At 36.5% G+C, this 23,880-nt stretch overlaps 1 protein-coding gene across 4 annotated transcripts in view; it reads right to left on the bottom strand.

Moving 5' to 3' along the window:
• FGFR1OP2 (FGFR1 oncogene partner 2) overlaps positions 1-23,848 on the bottom strand; it is a 32,873-nt gene extending 9,025 nt beyond the window's left edge. For 2 of the 4 annotated variants that reach the window (XM_049627218.1, XM_049627221.1), the window contains exons 1-3: positions 23,633-23,848; positions 3,502-3,650; positions 880-997 (exon numbers count right to left, since the gene is read on the bottom strand). In XM_049627218.1, coding sequence (XP_049483175.1) covers positions 880-997; positions 3,502-3,636 — 253 coding nt within the window. In that variant the 5' untranslated portion in view covers positions 3,637-3,650; positions 23,633-23,848. Of the gene's footprint in view, positions 1-879; positions 998-3,501; positions 3,651-4,786; positions 6,957-23,632 lie in introns of those variants that run through there. The other 2 variants (XM_049627220.1, XM_049627219.1) reach the window with 2 other exon arrangements.
• Between the last annotated feature and the right edge of the window lie 32 nt (positions 23,849-23,880).

The following is a 23,880-nucleotide window of genomic DNA, read 5'->3' as shown; positions in this document are numbered from 1 at the left end:
ATTTGCATTTCTTCAGCTGAAAAATAAAGGAAAAGACATTCTGAATAGGGAGGCATGACAGTGGATGCTGTGTTGAGGGACTAGTTCAGGATGGCAAGAAAAAAGGTTTCATGGAGAAGAGAGGTATGGGAAAAAGAAAAAAAGGCTTAGAGTTAATTTTGAAGGCTTTCGGATAAGGAAATAAGTATACAGTGAAGGTTCTAAAGCAAAAGAATAGCATGATCAGATATATCTTTGAAAAATTAATCTGATGCCTGTGTTGAAGATAGACTGAAGGGGAAAAGAGACTGCCATCAGGGAGACCAATGAGGGCAGTTCAGGGACGTGATTATGAACGCCTAAGCAAGAAGCCAAAGCAGTGGGACCACAGAGAAAGAAAGGGAATTATTTCATAGGTAACAACAATGGTACAAACTGGATATTGAGGGTGAGAACCTAAGATGACTCCAAGCAAGGTAGACACTCATATATAGGAAAGGGATAAAAACTAATACATAGATTTTAGACATATGGACCAGAAATAAGATTAGTAACAGAGAGTAAATTTAGTTGGCCATTGCCCCACTGGTTCCAAATTAATAGTCCAATTGTAAATTAAAGCTCTCTTTTAACTAAATGTAACTAATTTTAACTATAATCCAATGCACTATCCTCTTCAAATGGTATGTGGATGAGAGTAACAAATAATAAACAGTAACAAAAGAACATGTGCAAAAGAAATGAAAAAAATTTTTTAAACTCCTTTATTTTCAAGGCATTTGATGAGCCACTTAGTAACTTAATTCATTATAACATTCCTGGTTCTTAACTCTAGTGGTCAAACTCCGTTGTTTTTACAATCATATGTTCACTGGAATGAAGTGATTATATATATCTTACCTTTGTTCTCTTGTTGCAATTCCCTGATTTGTCTGTTTTCTTGCTGGATTCCCATAACTAATGTGGACCGTGGCCGATGCCTTGCAACTTCATTAAGTTCTTGAATTTCTTCCTGATACTAATGAAAAGATTAAAAAGGAACATGTGGGGAGAAAATATTTGAAAATATATTTCTGAGATATATATCTGATAAGGGTTTAATATCCAGAATATATAAAGAACTCTTAAAACTCTCAACAATAAGAAGACCACCCAATTAAGAGATGGGCAAATAAGATAAGTTCTGGGGATCTAATGTATAGCATGGTGACTATAGTTAATAATATTGTATTCTATGGTTAGAAATTAATAAGAGTACATCTTAAATGTTATCACACACAACATACATGGTAATTATGTGAGGCGATGGAGGTGTTAACCTTACTGTGGTAATCACTTTGCAATACATGTGTATCAAATCATCTTGTACACCCTAAGCTTACACAATGTTGTATGTCAATTCTATCTCAGTAAAGCTGGGGAAAAAATGGGCAAGGGGTCTGAAGAGACAATTCTCTAAAGAAGGTATACAAATGGCCAATAAGCACATAAAAAGATGCTTAATATTATTAGTCATTAGAGAAATGCAATTCAATATAACAGTGAGATACAACTTCACAACCATTAGGATGATCTTAATCAAAAAGTCAAATAACAAGTGTTAGAATGTGGAGAAACTATTATATTGTTGATTGGAATGTAAAATGGTGTAGCTGCTTTGGAAAACAGTCTGGCAGATCTTCAAAAAGTTAAACACAGCTATTATATGACCCATCCATTCTACCCCCCAGGTATATACCCAAGATAACTAGAAATATATGTTTATACAGAAACATACACAAATATTCATAGCAGTATTATTTGTAATAGCCCCCAAACAGAAACAATCCAAATGTCCATCAACTGATGGACACAATACACTATATCCTTATATGATGGAATATTAAGTCAGCAATTAAAAGGAAAAAAAAACTGATATATGCCACAACATGGATGAACTACAAAAACATTTTAAAAAGTCACAAAAAAGCCACATATAGAACAACATTTACATGAAATGTCCCAAATAGACAAATCCATAGAGATAGAAAGATTAGTTGCCAGAGGGAAGGGAAAGCCAAGGGAGTGGCTGCTAACAGAGGTGGACTTTGGGGGGTTATTGGAAGTTCTGGAATTAGACAGTGATCATGGTAGCACAACCTGTGAATGTACCAAAATCCAATGAACTATACCTTTCAAAAGGGTACCTTTTATTTACGGGTATTGTGAATTATATCTCAATAATAATAGTAAAAGAACATGGGCAAAAGAAATGAAAAAATTTTTAATGTGAATCTAACTTTAAAACTGTACTCCTTTATATTCAAGGCATTTTATTCTTTTTAATTTTTTAAGTTTATTTTCTTAATAAACAAACAGTGACAGAGACAGAGACAGTGTGAGTGGGGGGAGGGGCAGAGAGAGGGAGAGGGAGACAGAGAATCCCAAATAGGCTCCACACTGTCAGTGCAGAGCCCCATGTGGGGCTCAAATGCTCAAAACCATGAGATCATGACCTGAGCCGAAACCTAGAGTCAGACACTTAACGGACTGAGCCACCCAGGCGCCCCTATGTTCAAGGCATTTTAATGTTCCACTTAGTAATGTATTAATTATAACATTCTTGGTTTTTAACTTTAGTTGTCAAACTCTTTTGTTTTTACAACTCAGTACCAGATATGTTTACTGGAATGCATGAGTCAAACTGTATAGTTAGGGAGATAGGTAATCTGTTTAGGGCAACAAAACAAGTAAATTTGCTCCATTATTTCTAGTAGCTTTGTTAAAAGCATCATCCCAGGATTGCTTCCTTTTACAAAATGGATGAGTTTCACAAGAGTAGGCTATGAATATACATCTCCCCTGATTTCCATCATAATAGCAGAGATTTTATATTTCTCTTAGAGTTGAAAATTTTTATCATAAGGCTTAAAATGATAGCTGAACTCCATGGACCACTGGAAAATTCTTATATGCAAGTTCTTATATAAAAGAATAAGAAGTGAAGGCCTTTTCATTTCTTCTTTTATTGATAGCATTAAATGAAAAACAAGGTTGTAAGTACAAATTCAACAACTGCCTAATGTATAAACCAGATACTGCCTTACATCATTTTCAAAAACTACTTCATTGTTAAATAACATCACTAAGTACTTTTACAGAGAAAAATATGAACATTACATTATAAAAATAGGAGAGCGAAAAGTATGTGTCACTATTAGTAAGTTATTTGGTTTTTGTCATATATATCTGAACCTAATATATTCATGTATTTTCTAAACTCCAATGTGCAACTGTCAGAAAAACAAGTGATCAAATCTACAGTTTTTAGAGTATACATGCATATATACTGTCACCTGGATGTGACAAAATTATATGATAAAGTAAAATTAAAACATAGAAGTCAAGCTACTTTTAAATTCTATAGAACATTAAAAAAATACCTAAATACTAATTAGGCAGAAATTTATGATTCAAGCAATACATAAATGTCTAGGACTGCTTTTTAAAAAAAGAATCAACAAGAAAGAAGAAAAATCAAACCTGCTTCATTGCTTCTACCCGCTTGTTAAGAGCTGTGGTTTGCTCAATCAGAGATTCTGCTGCATCATCATGATCTCTCAATCTTTCAACAAGAGCTTTGGCATCAGCAAGTGCCTTCTCAATTGTGCAACTCATTTCTAAAGGAATACCTATAAAATTAAAATCAAGATTCAAAACAAAGCCAGCATACCATTTTATTATTTTAGGTTCATGTTAACATAGATATGCTTCTTAAGCTGCAATTGTTATAGGACTGTTCATGGGGAGAAAAAAACATCTAAGAACCCTTGCAGTTTTGCTTCTGTTAGGATGGCATAAGCTTGAAAGTGAATTTATAATAGTAAAAAAATTAAAGCATATATAAATGATTTGCAGAAATAATCAGAATGTATTTAAAACACCCTGAATCTATGGTGGGGAAAAGAAGCACAAATCAAGTGAATACATTTTATATTGTATAAAAATTGTGCTTTTGGGGCACCTGGCTGGCTCAGCTGGTAGAGCATGCGACTCTTGATCTTGGGGTTTTAAGTTCAAGTTCCATGTTTAGGTGTAGAGATTACTGAAAAATAAAATCTTTTTATTTTTATTTTTTAAAATGTTTTTATTTATTTTTGAGAGAGAGAACATGAGCAGGGGAGGAACAGAGAGAGAAGGAGACACAGGCTCCAGGCTCTGAGCTGTCAGCACAGAGCCCAACGGGGGGCTCGAACTCATAAACAGCGAGATTCTGACCTGAGCCGAGGTCAGATGCTTAACCAACCCAGGTGCCCCAAAATAAAATCTTTAATAAAAAAAAAAATGTGCTCTTCATGAGGGCACTCTCTCATCTTGTTATTTGTGAAAAAGGTCACTTTATTATTCTATATTCTGTGGTTCATGATTCTCAGTCACTAACTAGGAGATCCTTCCTAGCCTCTGCTTAGTTAGGTGACCTGAGACCCCATTCACAACACACACTGACCAGCCAAAGTGGTCTCTTATGTGTCATGCTACGTCAAAGTGTCCTTCTTTTGGAGGAACTACTTCTTATAGGAACTATTATAATCCTAACTCTTGCACTTTCCTTAGTAAGTAATTAAAAAAAATATATTACTTAGAGCACCAGCCATTATCAGAAATTTTTGATATGTTAAAATCAATAAATATTTAAGAGGAGCTCAAAATATTAGGAGACAAAATATGAAACAGTTAGTTAGCTTCATCATTTGGTATGCAGTGACCTCAAAACAAATTTTAATTCTAAAATAATCTCTCTCAAAAATGTAAACCTTCTGAAACTTACCATCTTTTTGTTTGTTTGTTTATTTATTTATTTTGAGAGTGACAGAGACAGGCCACAGACTGGGGGTGGGCAGAGAGAGGGAGAAAGAGAATCCCAGGCAGGCTCTGTGCTGATCTCATGAACTGTGAGATCATGATCTGCGCTGAAATCAAGAGTTGGGCACACAACCAACTAAGCTACCCAGGTGCCCCTGAAACTTACTATCTTCAAATTTTCTCTTTATACTAAGTTTTACCTTACCTTCTATATGAGCCATACTCTCTTCAGGATTTTCTCAAAAAGTAAAATCACACTATAAAATTACTAGGCCAGAAGCCAGCTCTATAAGTTAAAACTCTCATATGGATCCCAGTTAACGGCTATAATTAAGGATTTCATCAACTTTAGGAAGACAGAAATTTGCTACAGAATGTGACTGTTAGAGTCTACTGTACTAGTTCAAACCTGAATAATAGGATTCAATTGGAATAAATTAAAGGGTAAAACTGCCAATTTACAAAATCTTCAATATGTGACTAGACATTTCTAGAGAGCTTCCAAAATTAAACAAGCTGGAAATTAATACTTCTGGCTCCCCAGATAAAACAACCAAAAGATTTGTCTTCTAAGATTTGAGAGGTTTAGCAAAAGGTACTTGAAAAAACGAGAAGCAAAAGGGTCATTAGTTATCAATGTCCCATACTAGCTAAAACACAGAAGGACAACTATCCAGTGTCTATCCAAGATACTGCTTCTAGGGAAACATTAGCATCCAACAATGTCCTGTCCTTTCTCCAAACTTCCAAAGAGAATTACCAAATGCTATAGATGGATAATAATACAGATTTCCTTTCATATTTAAGTCACCATATCTGCCATCACAACTCCACTACCATGAAACACTAGATCCTTCAGAGTAAAAGTTTCAAGTTATTTAAAGTCCCCTTACCAATAAACCCACAAAAACAAACAACAAAACAAACAGGGAGGGAGAAGAGGGGACAAACTGACTTATATTTGATAGCTTGACACTACCTAAAATAGACAACACACAATAAAAATACTATACAAGCTAACATGCTATGTATGTACTAGTATACATACATATGTAAGTATAGAACTACTTTAAAGTGTGTTATAAACTAAGTTCTTTGACCACAAGTCCTTATGCAGGGGCCTCAGATAAAAGAATAAAATCATAAATCTATGGAGAAGTTCAAAGATTCCATCACAGACACGCAAAATCTGGTCTGACATTCCAAAAAGAAACATGGGATGATCAAGTTGTAAAATCTATAAAGATAAGAGCTGCCACAATCAGAATGGTGACTTGATAGCACCAGATGAAACCTCAAATGGACTCTAGAAACTCCACGAAACATCTCATTCCAATAGGAAAAAACTGGCCACAGTATTCAAAACATGGATAGAGAATTTTTTTGGATAGCATAAGATATGGCCCAGTGCATGCTTTATTTGTAGATAAATCTGGAAAATTTTTATTTTTTTTTAATTAAAAAAATTATTTTAGGTTTATTTATTTTGGGGAGAGAGACAGAAAGAGTGGGAGAGGGGCAGAGAGAGAATCCCAAGCAGGCTCTGCACTGTCAGCACAGAGCCTGATGTGGGGTTTGAACTCACAAAGCATGAGATCATGACCTGAGCTGAAACCAATAGATGGATGCTTAACCAACTGAGCCACCCAGGTGCCCCTGGAAAAATATTAAAGACGAAATGAGGACTAAAACCATTCCTAAAGGATTTTTTTTTTTAACATCTCCCAGTGGATTTTATAAGGTTGTCTCTCTATGCTCTAGGAATATGTAACATTCATTAATATACTAGAATATTTATTTTATGAACAGATTGAAAAAGCCCTCTGCTGAAAAGACATAATAGTAACAGAAGTTAAAATACTATTATAGTTTGTATTTCCTATCAACTACATTCTAACTTGTCAATCAAGTAATATGGAAACAAAAGCAAAAAGTAATATGGAAACATATTTAGCTGGAACAGTTATTTATGAGCTTAAATTATGCAACACTTTAACTCTTCCTCAGAAATCTTCCTGTTTTCATCATTCCCAGGCCTCAGCAAAACCCAAACAGGATAAATCCAAGTAGGTCTAAGCTGAGACACATCATAATCAAATTTCTGAAAACTAAAAACAAAGAAAAATTCTTGAAAACAGTAACACTTCCCTTCCCTTGCCTAGCCTAGATAGCCAGACACCTGCGGGAACCAGCACCAACACTCTCCACACTTGCTAGCACTGCATGCCCTGCCCCCACATTCCCCTGCCACCTACCTGTTCCAACCCACCCATCTTGGCACACATCCCTCTGAAGAGACTCCCGCTCCTCCATATCCTGCAAGCAGCCCGGGCAGGGAATGGTGCCATTCCAAAGAAACTCCTGCACTGTGGAGGGGAAAGACAATCTCACATACCAGCTGGCTCACAGTTCTAGAGCCGAATCTCTTAGCAGGCTGTACAGGAAGAGTACTCTGCCATTTGGTGCACCTGCAAGTGCAGCCAGAGGTGGAATATAGACACCTAGTCTTGACTGCTGGCCCCAGGCCCCAAAAAAAGCTGCTGTGGGCTCTGCAGGGAGAAGGCCCTGCCTTTTGCTGTACCAACATAGAGAGGCTAATTGCAGACAGGTAGCCTGACTGCTGACCCTGCCACCCATGAGCCAACTGGGCCTCACACAGGTTCCTCAACAACTCAGGGACTAAACCCTGCCCAGTGTGCCCACAGTAGGCTTTGCAGTCAACTGGGCTGAAGGCTCAGTCACAACAGGAAGACATATACAGCCCATATAGGACACTGCTGGAAAACCTGATTCTGTTGACCTGGGGGCATTATACTATAGGCCACCACAGGACCTCTTTGACACAAGGTCACTACTTTCAAGAAGTCGTAGCTGACCTAATACACAGAAACAATCACGGAGAGTTAGACAAAACATAGTCACAGGACTATGTCTCAGATGAAAGAACGGGACAAAATCACAGCAAAAGAGCTAAATGAAACTGAGATAAGCAATATGCCTGATAAAGAATTCCAAGTAATGGTCATAAAGATACTCACTGAACTTAAGAAAGAGTGAATGAATTCATGAGAACTTTAAGGAAGAGATGAAGAACCAGCAAGGGATGAATAATTCAGTAAGAGAAACAAAAAAACACACTTGAGGTAATCAAGGGATTAAGGGAGGCAGAAGAATGGATTAGTGATCTAGGAGACACAGTAATGGAAAGCAACCAAGCTGAACATCAAAAAGAAAAAGGAATAAAAAATGAGAATAGGTTAAGGGAACGCAGTGACACCATCAAGCATAATAACCTTTGCAATACAGAGATCCCAGAAGGGGAAAAGAAAAAAGGAGAGAAAACCTATTTGAAGAACTAATAGCTGAAAACTTCCCTAATCTGGGGAAGTAAACACACTTGCAAATCCAGGAAGCACCAAGAGCCTCCAACAAGATTAGTTCAAGGAGGTCCACACAGACAGGTAATGATTAAAATGGCTAAAAGTAATGATAAAGAATTTTAAAAACAGCAAGAGAAAAGAAAGCAGCTACATACAAGGGAAGCCCTCTTGTAAGACCATAAACTGATTTTTCAGCAGAAACTTTGCAGGTCAGAAGGGGGTGGTATGATATATTCAAAGTGCTGAAAGGAAAAAACCCTGCAAACAAGTATACTCCACTCAGTAAAGTTATCTTTAGAATAGAGAGGTAAAATTTCCCAACAAAAGTTCAAGGAATTCATCGCCACCAAACCAGCCTTACAAAGTATGCTAAAGGGAATTCTGAGTGGAAGAGAAAGCCCTAGCTAGAAATAAGAAAATTAAGAAAGGAAATTATTTCACAGGTGAAAACAAGTATGTAATAAAGGTAGTAGATAAATCACTTATAAAACAAGTATGGAGGTTAAAATACAGTAATAGAAAAATCAATTATGCCTACAAAAATCCAAAGATACACAAAATAAAAAGATGTAAAATATGACATCATATACATAAAACGTGATGGGGAAGTAACAATTTAGTGCTTTTAATGTGTTTAAACTTAAGTGACCATTAAATTACAAATGACTGCTACACACATAAATTTTATATGTGGACTTAATGGTAACCACAAATCAAAAACCTATTAATACACACACACAATAAAGAGAAAAGAATCCAAGCATAACACCAAAGAAAGCCACCAAGCCATAAGGGATGAGAGCAAGAGACAAAGAAAGGAACAAAGAAGAACTACAAAAATAACTAAAAAACAATTAACAAAATGGCATTAAATACATACCTATCAATAATTACTTTAAACATAAATAAACTCCAATAAAAAAAAAAATTGGGGCAACTTAATGGATAAAGAAACAAGACCCATCTAAATGCTGCCTACAAGAGACTTCAGACCTAAAGACATATATACAGACTGAAAGGACTGGAAAAACACATACCATACAAATAGAAGCCAAAAACAAAACCAAAAACAAGCCAGGGTGGGGCGCCTGGGTGGCTCAGTCACTTAAGAGTTTGACTTTGGTTCAGGTCATTATCTCACAGTTTGTGAGTCTGAGCCCCAAGTGGGGCTCTCTGCTGTTGGTGCAGAGCCCACTTCAGATCCTCTGTCTCCCTCTCTCTCTGCCCCTCCCTCACTTGCAAATTCTCTCAAAAATAAACAAACATTAAAAAAAAAACCCAAAAAACAAAAAAAGCAAGCCAGGGTGGCAATCCTTGTATCAGACAAAATACTTTATTTTTAATTTTTTTTAAGATTTTAAGTAATCTCTACACCCAACATGGGGCTCAACCCTGAGATCAAAAGTCTCATGCTCTACTGACTGAGACAGCCAGGCACCCCAGACAAAATAGATATTAAAGCACAGACTGTAGCAAGAAACAAAGAAAAGCACTATATAAAAATAAAGAGATCAATCCATCAGGAGAATATAACAACTGTAAATATCTCTGCATCCAACACAGGAGTACCAAAATACATAAAACAATTATTAATAAACATAAAGGGAGAAATGGACAGCAATACAATAATACTAGCGGACTCTTAACACCCCACCTATATCAATTGATAAACAATCTAGACAGAAAATCAACAAGGAAACAATGGCTTTGCATGACATATTAGACCAGACAAACCTAACAGATACATATAGAACACTGTAATCCCAAAGAGCAGAATACACATTCTTTTCAAGTGCACACAGAACATACTCCAGTATAGATCACATATTAAGCAGTAAAACAAGTCTCAATAAATTTAAGAAGACTGAAATCATATCGAGCATCTTTTTTCAACCACAACTGTGTATGAAACTAGAAGAAATTTGGAAATGCCACAAATATATGGACGCTAAACAACATGCTACTTCAAATGACTGGGTCAACCAAGAAATCAAAGAGGAAATAAGAAAATACATGGAGACAAACGAAAATGAAAACACAATGGTTCAAAATATTTGGGATGCAGCAAAAGCAGTTTTAAGAGGGAAATTTATTGTGGTACAGCTCTACCATAAGAAACAAGAAAAATCTCAAATAACAACCTAACTTTACACCTTAAAGAGCTAGAAAAAGAACAAACTAGCAGAAGCCTATCTGCACTGCAAAGGAAACAATCCACAAAACTAAAAGGCAACCGACAGAATGGGAAAAGATATTTGCAAATGACATATCGGACAAAGGGCTAGTATCCAAAATCTATAAAGAACTCACCAAACTCCACACCTGAAAAACAAATAATCCAGTGAAGAAATGGGCAGAAGACATGAATAGACACATCTCTAAAATAGACATCCAGATGGCCAACAGGCACATGAAAAGATGCTCAACGTCACTCCTCATCAGGGAAATACAAATCAAAACCACACTCAGATATCACCTCATGCCCGTCAGAGTGGCCAAAATGAACAAATCAGGAGACTATAGATGCTGGAGAGGATGTGGAGAAACGGGAACCCTCTTGCACTGTTGGTGGGAATGCAAACTGGTGCAGCCACTATGGAAAATAGTGTGGAGGTTCCTCAAAAAATTAAAAATAGATCTACCCTATGACCCAGCAATAGCACTGCTAGGAATTTACCCAAGGGATACAGAAGTGCTGATGCATAGGGGCACTTGTACCCCAATGTTTATAGCAGCACTCTCAACAATAGCCAAATTATGGAAAGAGCCTAAATGTCCACCAACTGATGAATGGATAAAGAAATTGTGGTTTATATACACAATGGAATACTACTTGGCAATGAGAAAGAATGAAATATGGCCTTTGGTAGCAACATGGATAGAACTGGAAGGTGTTATGCTAAGTGAAAGAAGTCATACAGAGAAAGACAGATACCATATGTTTTCACTCTTATGTGGATCCTGAGAAACTTAATAGAAGACCATGGGGGAGGGGAAGGGGGAAAAAAGTTACAGAGAGGGAAGAAGGCAAACCATAAGAGACTCTTAAAAACTGAGAATAAACTGAGGGTTGATGGGGGGTGGGAGGGAGGGGAAAGTGGGTGATGGGCATTGAGGAGGGCACCTGTTGGGATGAGCACTGGGTGTTGTATGGAAACCAATTTGACAATAAATTTCATATAAAAAAAAACTAGCAGAAACCTTAAGCTAGCAGAAGGGAGAAAATAATAAAGATTAGAGCAGAAATAAATGAAATAAAAGTTAAAAAAAAAATAAAGAAGATCAAGGAAACCAGGAACTGGTTCTTTGAAAAGATTAATAAAACTGATAAATCTCTGGCCAGACTCATCAAGAGAAAAAAGAAGACTCAAAAAAAAAAAAAAAATCAGAAATGAAGGAGGAGAAACAACCAACACCATAGAAATACAAAAGATTCTAAGAGAAAATTATGAAAAATCATATGCCAACATATTGGACAATCTAGAAGAAATGGATAAATTCTTAGAAATGTAAAATCATCCAAAAGTGAACCAGGAAGAAATAGAAAATCTGAACAGACCAATTATTAGTAATGAAATTGAATCAGTAATCAAAAAACTCCCAACAAAGTCCAGAACCAGAAGGCTCCACAGGTGAATTCTACCAAACATTTAAAGAGTTAATACCTATTTTTCTTAAACTATTCAAAAAAAAAATGGAAGATGAAGGAAAACTTTGAGATTTATTCTAGGATGCCAGCATTACCCTGATACCAAAACCAAAGACCCCACAAAAAAAGAAAACTACAGGTCAATATTTCTGTTGAACAGAGATGCAAAAACCCTCAATAAACTATTAGCAGACCTCATTCAATAATATACTTAAAAAAAAATCATTCAACAGGATCAAGAAGAATTTATTCAAAGGATGCAAGGGTGGTTCACTATTTGTAAGTCAATCAATGTGATACTTCACATTAAATAAGAAAAATGATAAAAACCATATGATCATCTCAACAGATGCAGAAAAAGCATTTGACAAAATACATCAATTCATGATAAAAAGTGTCAACGAAGTAATTTTAGAGAAAACATGCTTCAACATAACAAAGGTCATATATGAGAAACCCATAGCTAACATTAAATGATGAAAAACAGAGCTTTTCCTTTAAGATCCGGAACAAGACCAGGATATCCACTGTCACCATTTTTATTCAACACGGTACTAAAAGCTCTAGATGAAACAATCAGATAAGAAAAAGAAATAGGGTGCCTGGGTGGCTCAGTTGATTGAGTGTCTGGCTTCAGCTCAGGTCATGATCTTGCAGTTTGTGGGTTCAAGCCCCACATCGGGCTCGGTGCTGACAGCTCAGACCCTGGAGTCTGCTTCAGATTCTGTGTCTCCCTCTTTCTGCCCCTCCCCTGCTCACACTCTCTCTCTCTCAAAAATAAATAAACATTTAAAAAAGTTAAAAAAAAAAAAAGAAAAAGAAATAAAAGGCATCCGAATTGGTAAGGAAAAAGTAAAACTGTCACTATGCACAGATGACATGATACTATATACAGAAAACCCTAATGACTCCACCAAAAAACTATTAGAATAAATGAATTCAGTAAAGTTGCAGGATACAAAATTAATACATAGAAATCTGTTACATTACTATACACTGATGAGGAGCAGAAAGAGAAATCAAGAAAACAATCCCATTTATAATTACAGTAGCAATAGTAAAATACCTAGGAATGAAATTAACCAAGGAGGTGAAAGATCTGTACTCTGAAAATTATAAAATATTAATGAAAGAAATTAAAGATGACACAAACAAATGAAAAGATATTCCATGCTCATGGATTGGAAGAATTAATATTGTTAAAATGTCCATACTACCCAAAGCAATCTACAGATTCAAAGCAATCCCTAACAAAATGCTAATAGCATTTGTCACAGAACCAAAATAAATCTAAAATTTGTATAGAACTGCAAAAGACACTGAATAGCTAAGGCAATCTTGAGAAAGAACAAAGCAGGAGGTATCACAATCCCAGATTTCAAGATAGAATACAAAGTTCTAGTAATCAAAACAGTATGGTACTGGCACAAAACAAGACACAGAACAACAGAACAAAATAGCCCAGAAACAAGTCCATTATTTACATACCAATTAATTTATGGCAAAGGAGGCAAAAATATACAATGGGGGAAAAGAAAGTCTCTTCAATAAACGGTACTGGGAAAACTGGACAGCTATACGCAAAAGAATGAAATTGAACCATTTTCTTAACACCATGCACAAAAATAAACTCAAAATGGATTAATAACTTAAACGTGAGACCCAAAACCATAAAACGCCTACAAGAAAACACAGGTAGCAATCTCTTTCACATCAGCCATAGCAACGTTCTTCTAGATGGGTCTCCTCACACAAGATAAACAAAAGGAAAATTAAGCTACTGGGGTTAACACCAAACTAAAAAGCTTTTGCTTACTGGATGAAACCATCAACAAAACAAAAGGGCAACCTACTGAATGAGAGAAGATATTTGTAATGACATGTCTGATAGGGGGCTAATATATCCAAAATATAAAGAACTTACACAACACCAAAAACCCACAAATACACCAATTTAAAAATGGCAAAGAACCTCAATGAACATTTTGCCAAAGACAACATAAAGATGGCCAACAGACCCATGAAAAAGTGCTCAACACCACTATCATCAGGGCAATGCAAATCAAAACCACAGTAAGTAATCACTTCACATGTCACAATGGCTAGGAAAAAAAAAAAAGACACAAAATAAGAAGTGTTGGGAAGGATGTGGAGAAAAAGTACATGCATTGTTGGTGAGAATGTAAATTAGTGCAGCCACTGTAGAAAACAGTATACAAGTTCCTCAAAAAATTAAAAACAGATCTATTACATGATCCATTAATCCTCCTATTGGGTATTTACCCAAAGAAAACAAAAATATTAATTCGAAAATGTATGTGCAGCCCTATGTTTCTAGCAGCACTGTTTCTAATAGCCAGGAGAGGGAAGCAACCTAAGTGTCCATCAACAGAAGAATGGATAAAGATGTGGTATATACATAAAATGGAGTATTACTCAGCCATAAGAATGAGATCTTGCCATTTGTGACAACATGGACATACAGAATATTATGCTGAATGAAGTAAGTCACATAGAGAATGACAAATACTGTATGATTTCACTTACATGTGGAATCTAAAAAAACAAAAGAAAAACTAACAAAAATGAAAAAAAACCAGACTCTTAAATACAGAGAACTGGTGGTTGACAGAGGGAAGATGGGTTGGGGGATGGGTAAAATAGATAAAGAGGATTAAGAGGGACAAGCTTCCACTTATAAGTCACAGAGACAAAAAGTAGAGCATAGGGAATATATTCAATGTTGTAATAATATATGGTGACAGATGGGGACTATACTTTTCATGGTAAGCACTGAGTAATGTACGGAATTGTCAAATCAGTATGCTGTACACCAGAAACTAATATAACGTTGCAAATTAATTATAATTCAATAAAAAAAAAGAAAAAGGGAAAAGAAAAAGCAGAAGATAGAAATTAAAAAAACAAAATCAGAACCCAACTGTAAATAGTCTATAGAAACTTACTTCAAATATGATATAGGTAAGTTAAAAGTAAAAGTACAGGAAAAGATATACTATTCAAACACTAATCAAAATAAAGTCAGAGTGTTAATAAGCACAGGAAAAGATGCTCAACATGATTAACTATCAGGCAAATGCAAATCAAAACTACAATGAGATGCTTCACACCCACTAGGATGGTTGTAATAAACAAGACAAATAATAAGATTTTGCTAGCATATAGAGAATTTCTTTCTCAGTAATCGATAGAATTTGTACACAGAAAATCAGCAAGCATACAGAAGACATGAACAAACACCATCAATGGGGTGGACTGAATTAATATTTATAAAATAAGTATCAACAGAATACATATTATTTTTAAGTGTGCACAGGATTTTCACTATGATAGATCTTATCCTAGATAACAAAACAAACCTTAACAAATGAAAAAGAACTGCAATCATATAAATTATGTTCCATGGCCATAATGAAATTAAACTAAAATAAATAACAAAGAGATAAGAAAATCCGAAATTAACACACAACTAACTCAGGGGGGAAAAAAAAACTTTGGAAATCAGAAACTTTCATCTAAATAAACATGAAAATACAAGATATCAAAAAATTTGTCATGTATGTATAACACTATTTTGAAGGAAATTTGTAGCATTAAATTCTTTTATTAGAAAATTGAAAATATCTCAGGGGCGCCTGGGTGGCCCAGTCAGTTTAGTGTCTGACTTCGGCTCAGGTCATGATCCCACAGTCCGTGAGTTTGAGCCCCATGTCAGGCTTTGTGCTGACAGCTCAGAGCCTGGAACCTGCTTTGGATTCTGGGTCTCCCTCTCTCTTCTCCCCTCCTTCTCTCATGCTCTGTCTTGCTCTCTCTCAAAATTCAACATTAAAAAAACAAAAAACAATTTAAAAATATCTCAAATCAACTACCTAAGCCTCAAACTATGTAACCAGGAAAAGAGCAAAATCAACTCTAAAGTAAATAGAAAGAAGGAAATAATAAAAGAGCAGAAATCAATGAAATTGAAAACAGGAAAGCAATAGAGAAAAACCAATGAAACCAAAACCTAGTTCTTTGAAAAAGCAAATGAAGTGGATAAACCTCCAGCAAAACTGATGAAGGGACAAATAAAAATAAAAGAGAAGATATAAATTACTGATGTCAGGAATGAAAAAAAGGGTATCAGGTCAGATTCCTAACTCATTAAAAGGACAGGTGAATACAATAATAAATTCTGCACACATCAATTGGATAATGTAGACAAAATGGATTAATTCCCTAAAACCACAAACTACATAGTCACACAAGAGGAAACAGGTAACTATTAATAGTCCTGTAACTATTCCATAATAGTCCTATAACTATTAAAGAAATTAAATTTGTAGTTAAAAATATTCTGCAAAAAATCACTATTTGGATGGTTTTAATGGCAAATTCTACCAAACATATAAAGAAATAATACCAATGTTATGCAACCTCTTTGAGAAAATGTAAGAAAATAGTTCCAAACTCATACAATGATGCCAGCATTACTTTGAAGCCAACACCAGACACACTTCAGAGAGAGAGAGACAGAGAACCACAAACCAATGTCCCTCATAAACATAAATGTAAAAATTCTCAAGAAAATACTGGCAGGTCAAATCAGCAACATATAGAAAGAATAATACACCATAAGCAAGTAAGGTTTATCCCTGAAATCAAGTTTGTTTCTACATTTCAATATTAACCAATGTAATCCACCATTAAAAAACAAAAACAAGGGGCGCCTGGGTGGCTCAGTCGGTTAAGCGGCCGACTTCGGCTCAGGTCACGATCTCGCGGTCCGTGAGTTCGAGCCCTGCGTCGGGCTCTGTGCTGACCGCTCAGAGCCCGGAGCCTGTTTCAGATTCTGTGTCTCCCTCTCTCTGACCCTCCCCCGTTCATGCTCTGTCTCTCTCTGTCTCAAAAATAAATAAACGTTAAAAAAAAAAAACAAAAAAAACACTTCTTCATACTAATTGGTGCATTTGAAAAAAACAAAAAAACAAAACAAATTCTCTGCAATAAAAACTCTCTGCAAATAGAAATAGAAGGGGATTGCTTCAAATTGACAAAGGCGTTTTCTTTCTTTTTTTTTTTTTTAATTTTTGAGATACAGACAGAGAGAGACAGAACACGAGCAGTGAAGGGGCAGAGAGAGAGGGAGACACAGAATCTGAAACAAGCTCCAGGCTCTGAGCTATCAGCACAGAGCCTGAAATGGGGCTCAAACTCAGGAACTGTGAGATCATGACCTGAGCCGAAGCTGACTCTTAACCAACTGAGTCACCCAGGCACCCGCCCCCTTTATTTGAATTTTTTAATGTTTATTTAAGGGGCATTTTCAATATAGCCAATATCATACCTAAGTGAAAGACTGAATGTTTTCTGTAAAGTCAGGAACAAGGATGTCCCCAAACACCACTCCAATTCAATATCATACTGGTGTCATTAAGAAATAAAAGACATATAGATTGGAAAAAATAAAACTGTTATTAGCAGCCAACATGTAGTCTATGAAAAAAAAAAACCCAAAGAATCCAAAAAACAACTCCTGTAGCTAACATGTGACTTTAGCAATGTCACAAGATACAAGATCAATGTGCAAAAAAAAAAAAAAAAAAAAAAAAAAAAATCCATGGTTTTTCTATTTGTTAGCACTGAACAAGTAGAAACCAAAATTTAAAAAATACATTTATAATAGTTCAAAAAATGAAAGTTTGGGGTATAAATCTAAAAAAACATACTGAGTAAGTACACTGATAACTACAAAATGCTAATGAAAGAAACCAAAAAGGGCCTAAATAAGTGGAGACACACTGTGTTCATAAACTGGAAACTCAACATACTAGGATGTTAATTTTCCCCAACTGATCTGTAGATTTAATGCAATCTCCAATCAAAATCACAGTAGGCCTTTTGGTAGAAATTGACAAGCTAATTCTAAGATTTCTATGAAAATGCAAAGAAACTAGAATAGCCAAAAGAATTCTGAAAACAAAGTTGGAGAAATCATACCACCAAATTTTAGGACTTACTATAAAGTTACAGCAATCAAGACAGCATGGTATTGGCAGAGACAGAACAGAGGTCAGAAATAAGCCCACAGAAACATGGTCAACTGATTTTTGAAAAAGGTACACAGATACTTCAAAGGGACAGTCTTGTCAACAAATGGTGTTAGAAGACTGGACAGCCATATGCCAAAAAATTAATCCCAACATAATTCTTACACTTTACCCAAAAATCAACTCAAAGTGGACCACAGATGTAAATGTAAAATGAAAAGCAGAGAAAAATCACTGTGACCTGGGTTAGGCAAAGATTTTTCACACATGATACCAAATGATTGATTCATAAAAGAAAAATTTAATAAACTAGACTTCATCAAAACTAGAAACGTTTGCTCTGGGAAACGCACTGTTAAGACAGTCTGAAAAGACAAGCTACAGAATGTGAGGCAAAATTTGCAAATCACGTATCTGACAAAGGACTTTATCCAGAATACTTTAAAAAGTCTCAAAACTAACAGTAAGAATATGATCCATTTTTTTAAAAGTTTATTTATTTTGAGAGAGAGGGAGAGAAACAGACTGCGGGAACAGGTAGGTGAGGGGCAGAGAGAGAGAAGTGCAGAGCCTGACATGGGACTCGATTCCATGAACCATCAGATCATGACCTGAGCTGAAATCAAGAGTCGGACGCTTAACTGACTGAGCAACTCAGGCGCCCTGAAAATGATCCAATTTTTAAAATGAGCAAAAGACTTTAACACTTAATCAAAAGATATATAAATGGCAAATAAGCACATGAAAATATATTCAAAGTCATTAGCCGTTAGAGAAATGCAATTAAGACTACAATGAGATCCACTACACCCCAACTAAAATGGCTAAAATAAGTACTGACATTCCAAGTGCTGACAAGGATGCAGTGTGACTGGAACTATCCTATAATGCTGGTGAAAATGCAAAATGATATGGCTAGTTCAGAAAATGGTTTGGCAGTTTCTTACCAAGTTAACCATATAGCTGCCACATGACCTAACAGTACTACTTCTGGGTATTTCGTGTAGAGAAATGAGTGGAAAAACTGTATTGTAGTACAGCAGTCATATGAATTGAGGTACTGATACAATACAGATGAATCTCAAAGGCGTTATGCTGACTGAAAGAAGATAGTCTCAACAGGTTATATAATGTTTCCAATTATCTGGCACTGCCTAAAGGACAAAACTATCGTGCATTCCCTGTCCCCAAGGTTTTGTCTTTGTCATGAATTCTTCTGGTGGCTATATGCATGTGTGGCAGAAGGAAGGTATCTATTTATATTTCCTTTTTCTTATGGGGACAACTAGTTGTCCCAGTCTCATTTACTGTATCGTACATTCTTCCGCCACTGAATTTTTTACTATTGAAATATATTTGACATATAACATTATGTAAGTTTAAGGTGTACAACATGTTGACTTGATACATTTATATACTGTAATATGATTAACATTATAATGATAATTAGCATCTCTATGTCACATAATCACTTCTTTCTTGTGGAAAGAAGTACCCCCACTCATTTTAATGCCACACATATTGTATGTTTTCTCAATAAATGTATGGGTATGTTTCTGAGCTCTCTATTCTACCTCTGGGTCTTTTTCTTTATCTATCTCCACAACAATACCACGCTGCCTATACTGTTAACAGTTGTAAAATACACCCTTACTATCTGATATAGCAAGTTACCCTTTTCTTCTTCAAAACTGTTTACCTATTCTTAGCCTTCTCTTCAACCTAATTCAACCTTCTCTCCAACTAAATGGACATCCAGAGCACTCTAGATCAAACTGCTAGCTATTAATTTTAACTAATTCAAACCGTTGGTAGATGTCTGAACTCAAAGAATCCTACCTTATATTCTTTCGGTAAACAGGACAAATGTTATTCCCATTTCATCAATGAGGAAACGCAAGGAGCCAAGCTAGTACCAGAAATAGAATTTCTGATCCTGAGTTTAGTGCTCTACACAGGAGCCAACGTGGATCCTCAGGACTCTGTTTACTTTTAGCCATGTAAAAACCACCTGTCTCCCCGGGTGGAAAAACAATGCAAATTCCCTGACCATGCTTTACCAATGGGACTTCCAAGATATTACAAAAACTGAGTATCAAGCCAGCAATAGAAAATAAACGAGGCTGTAAGTGAAGAAAAGACCAAAAAAAAAAAAAAAAAAAAAAACAACAAAAAAACCCCAAAAAACAAAAACAAAAACCCACAAAATTTCAACTATTTTCCCTTATGAATAATAAAAGCCTAGCATCCACTTTAATTGGGCATCACAGTTAATTATAAAATCGATTAATGTTTACTGACAGGTTTTTCGAAATTAAAATTAACATCCACTTTAAAAAATCTCTAGGTTGCATAATGAAATACTGTCAAAATCAGTTATAGTTAAAATATGTTTTATAACTACAAAAATATACCTATTCAGAGAAAGGAATTATAAACATCAGATAATTGAAAGCATAATTTTATTAACACTTTAGAAAAATAGTGACACAGAGTTTCTAAGAATCCGCGTGTTCATTTCCTGTATGTGAAACAACAGAAGTTTAAAATAGTTTATAACATGCATTTACTTTGCCAACTTTTTTGAAAATCATTGTGCTTTCTCCCCCTCTTTTGGCTGGTAAGTGGAGTGGGAAGAAGATTGTTTTCCAAACTCTCTAGCAAGTTTTAAATATTTAAAAATAGACTCCAGTAAAAAAAAGAGAGTATTTTCAATTTATCTGCCTATCTTTATAGTGCTTGTCATAACTGGTCACAGTGCACTTACATTATTTTCCATAGGTAGGCCCAATTTACAGGTGGAATTTTTCTAAAGCGGGTTTTTCCCTGCCTGCATTAGCCACATTCTCGCCCACTTTGCCACCCAAAGATGTTGGCAGACTCCTGGCAGAGGTTTCGGAACATTCTGCTGCTGATAAAAGAGACACCACCACCCACTCAAAATACCAACTGCCAGCTGTTCAGTTTTACATTTTGGTTAAGAAAAATTTAAAGAAATTCAAGTCACTCTTCTTTCTCTTTCATCCACAAATCCACTATCCCATAGCTGGACCTACACAGAAATATCGTGACTACTGACACACCATAAATTTCTTTAAATATGCTTTCTTTAATGTTTGTTTATTTTTGAGAGACAGAGAGACAGAGAGACAGAGACAGAGAGAGAGAGACCGTATGCACATGCAAGTGGGGCAGGGGCAGAGAGAGAGGGGGCAGAGGATCCGAAGTGGGCTCTGTGCTGACAACAGTGAATGTACATGGGGCTCGAACTCATGAACCGTGAGATCATGACCTGAGCTGAAGTGGGACACTCCACTGACTAAGCCATCCAGGTGCCTCTGTCCTTAAATATTAACAACCTAGTTTAAATTTTATTGGATTGTTCGGGCATACTAACTGTATTAATTAGTACATAGTATTAACAGATACATATGGAACCAGAAAAATAAAAAAGCATAGTTATGGCTTCCTTAGAAACTTTTAATCTAAGGGGCGCCTGGGTGGCTCAGTTGGTTGAGCAGCCGACTTCGGCTCAGGTCACGATCTCGCAGTCCGTGAGTTCGAGCTCCGCATCGGGCTCTGTGCTGACAGCTCGGAGCCTGGAGCCTGTTTCGGATTCTGTGTCTCCCTCTCTCTGACCCTCCCCCGTTCATGCTCTGTCTCTCTCTGTCTCAAAAATAAATAAACGTTAAAAAAAAAAAAAAGAAACTTTTAATCTAAAGAAATCAAGAAAGAGTGTATGTAAATTACATATAAAAATAAGCATCTTTTATCGACAATATATTTCTGCATTTGAAAGCATAGAAAATTTTTTACGGTCTTTGAAAATGATGGAATGAACACGTTTGAAGCTTTATTAAGAAGATAAATTTGTTTTTAATGTTTATTTAATTTGAGAGAGAGAGAGCGCAAGCAGGGGAGAGCCAGAGAGAGAGGCAAACAGAATCCCAAGCAGGTTCTGTGATAGCAGTGCAGAACCTGACACAGGGCTGGAACTCACGAACCATGAGATCATGACCTGAGTCGAAATCAAGAGTCTGATGCTTAACAAACTGAGCAACCCAGGCACCCCTGAAGAAGATAAAATTTTAAAATTGGAAGAACAGGATTTAAAAGGACATAGGAGAATTTTTTTTTACCTTAGAATTGTAGCTAAATATAAGTTGCATATACGTGGAGGTTCAAACAGGTATGACAAGTCAAGGAACTAACCTAAACTGGTTATTTATAACCTATGGGCCAAGGAGTCATTGGAAGTTACATGGATGTACACGCACCCAGTACAATCTGTAGTCTAAAATAATTTGCTCACCCACTTATTTCTCTATTTTTCAAATGTAGACAGATACTAGTAAAATAAAATAGCAAATCACTTAAAAGGTTAGGTTTTTTCCCATTATGCATAATCTCAGCCAACAAATACTAAAAGTACAATTACTTCTGTGTTAGGAGTACAGTTTCTCATGTTCAAAACGGATCAGGGGCCTTTAACATACAAGGTTCCTTCTGGCTATTTAAGGGCACTAAGGACTTCTATCATTAATCTTTAGAACTTGTATTTACAAGTATACATATTTACAAATGTGTACACACATGATGCCTGCTATGTACATCCACATAATGCCTGCTATACCCCCAGGCATTGGACCAGCTTTTGTTACAAAGATGAATAAGACAGGATTCCAGACTCAAGCTCAAATTGATACAGATACATGAACAAATAATACAACCTAATAAATACTGCAGAGCTGTTTCAAGTGCCCTGGGAGCACAATGGCATTATTAATGTCACCTGGGGGAGTATGAGAAAACAAGGATCTATGAATTCGGTCTTGACAGGTGGGGCATGGGGTGGAGAAGAAGAGTTAGCATTCTAAACAGATGGTACAGCACACACAAAGGCACAGAGTTGTGAAAGTGCATGACATGTTTGGGGAAAAACAGTTCTCTCGTATGACTGGATATCGAGGTATTTGGAGGAGAAGTAAGAGGAGAGGAAAAAGGTAAAATGAATTGGGATAGATAGTAAAAGGCCCTAAATGATATGCCTCACAATTAAGACTTAATTCCATCAGCAATATGGTTACTGACAAAGTTTAAGGACTGACATAAACAGATTTCAGAATAACTGTATGGAAGGATGAAGGTGGCGAAACTACTGGGGTAGGGTGGGTACCTGCAATAATTCTGGTGGAAGAAATAATACAGTTCAGTGCAAGTGGGAATGCAGAATCAGGGACAACGGTTTCTCGTTTGGACAGAGGGATGGATACTGGTACCATTATGAGAGATGGGATACATTGGAAAGGAAGAAAACCAGGAAAAGAGTAGTATTCCTGAGAGGGCAGTTTTTCAAGAGACAAGAAATGGTTATAGGCATGATATATTCTGCAAAGCGGTAAACTCAAAACCGAAAGGGTCCCTCTTCCCTCCGCTCAATGGTTAGCACCCAGGTGGGTTTAGGCAGGAAGAAAAGAGAAACGGAAGATGCGTCCACACAGGGTTAGGGCCAAAGCTTCAAGAAACTTTCCGCACCTCAGATCCGGAAAGAGGAGCTCACAACTGAGGCCGGGAAAAGGAAGTACCGCTCCAAGGAGCGGGTAACCAGCGCAGGGAAGCGGCTAGGGACAGGGGGCAAGCAGTTCAAGAGGTGGAAAGCACCAGAGCGGCCCAGGGGAAGGAAACTTCCGACTCCCTTTGCCCGCTCATGTCCCTGGATTTATTCCACTTACTCTGGTCTCAATCCCTCGCAGCCGTCAACAGTGGCGTTAGGACTCAAAGCCTCTGCTAACAGGGACCTACGCACCCAAGGGAAGAGACTCCACTCGTCTGTTCACCTTCTTCAGCGAGCAGACTCAGGACCCAGCAGAGACCATCAGTGGAGAGGCGGCTGGAGGGGTCAGCGGAGCTCAGCCCCATCACTGGCCGGAGGTAAACCTCCGCGGACCGCCTCGGACCTGCACGCTCAGAGGACCCAAAC

The sequence above is a fragment of the Panthera uncia genome, chromosome B4, assembly GCF_023721935.1.
Source record: "Panthera uncia isolate 11264 chromosome B4, Puncia_PCG_1.0, whole genome shotgun sequence".
Lineage (NCBI taxonomy): Eukaryota > Metazoa > Chordata > Mammalia > Carnivora > Felidae > Panthera > Panthera uncia.
This window is presented reverse-complemented; position numbering and strand designations above follow the sequence as displayed.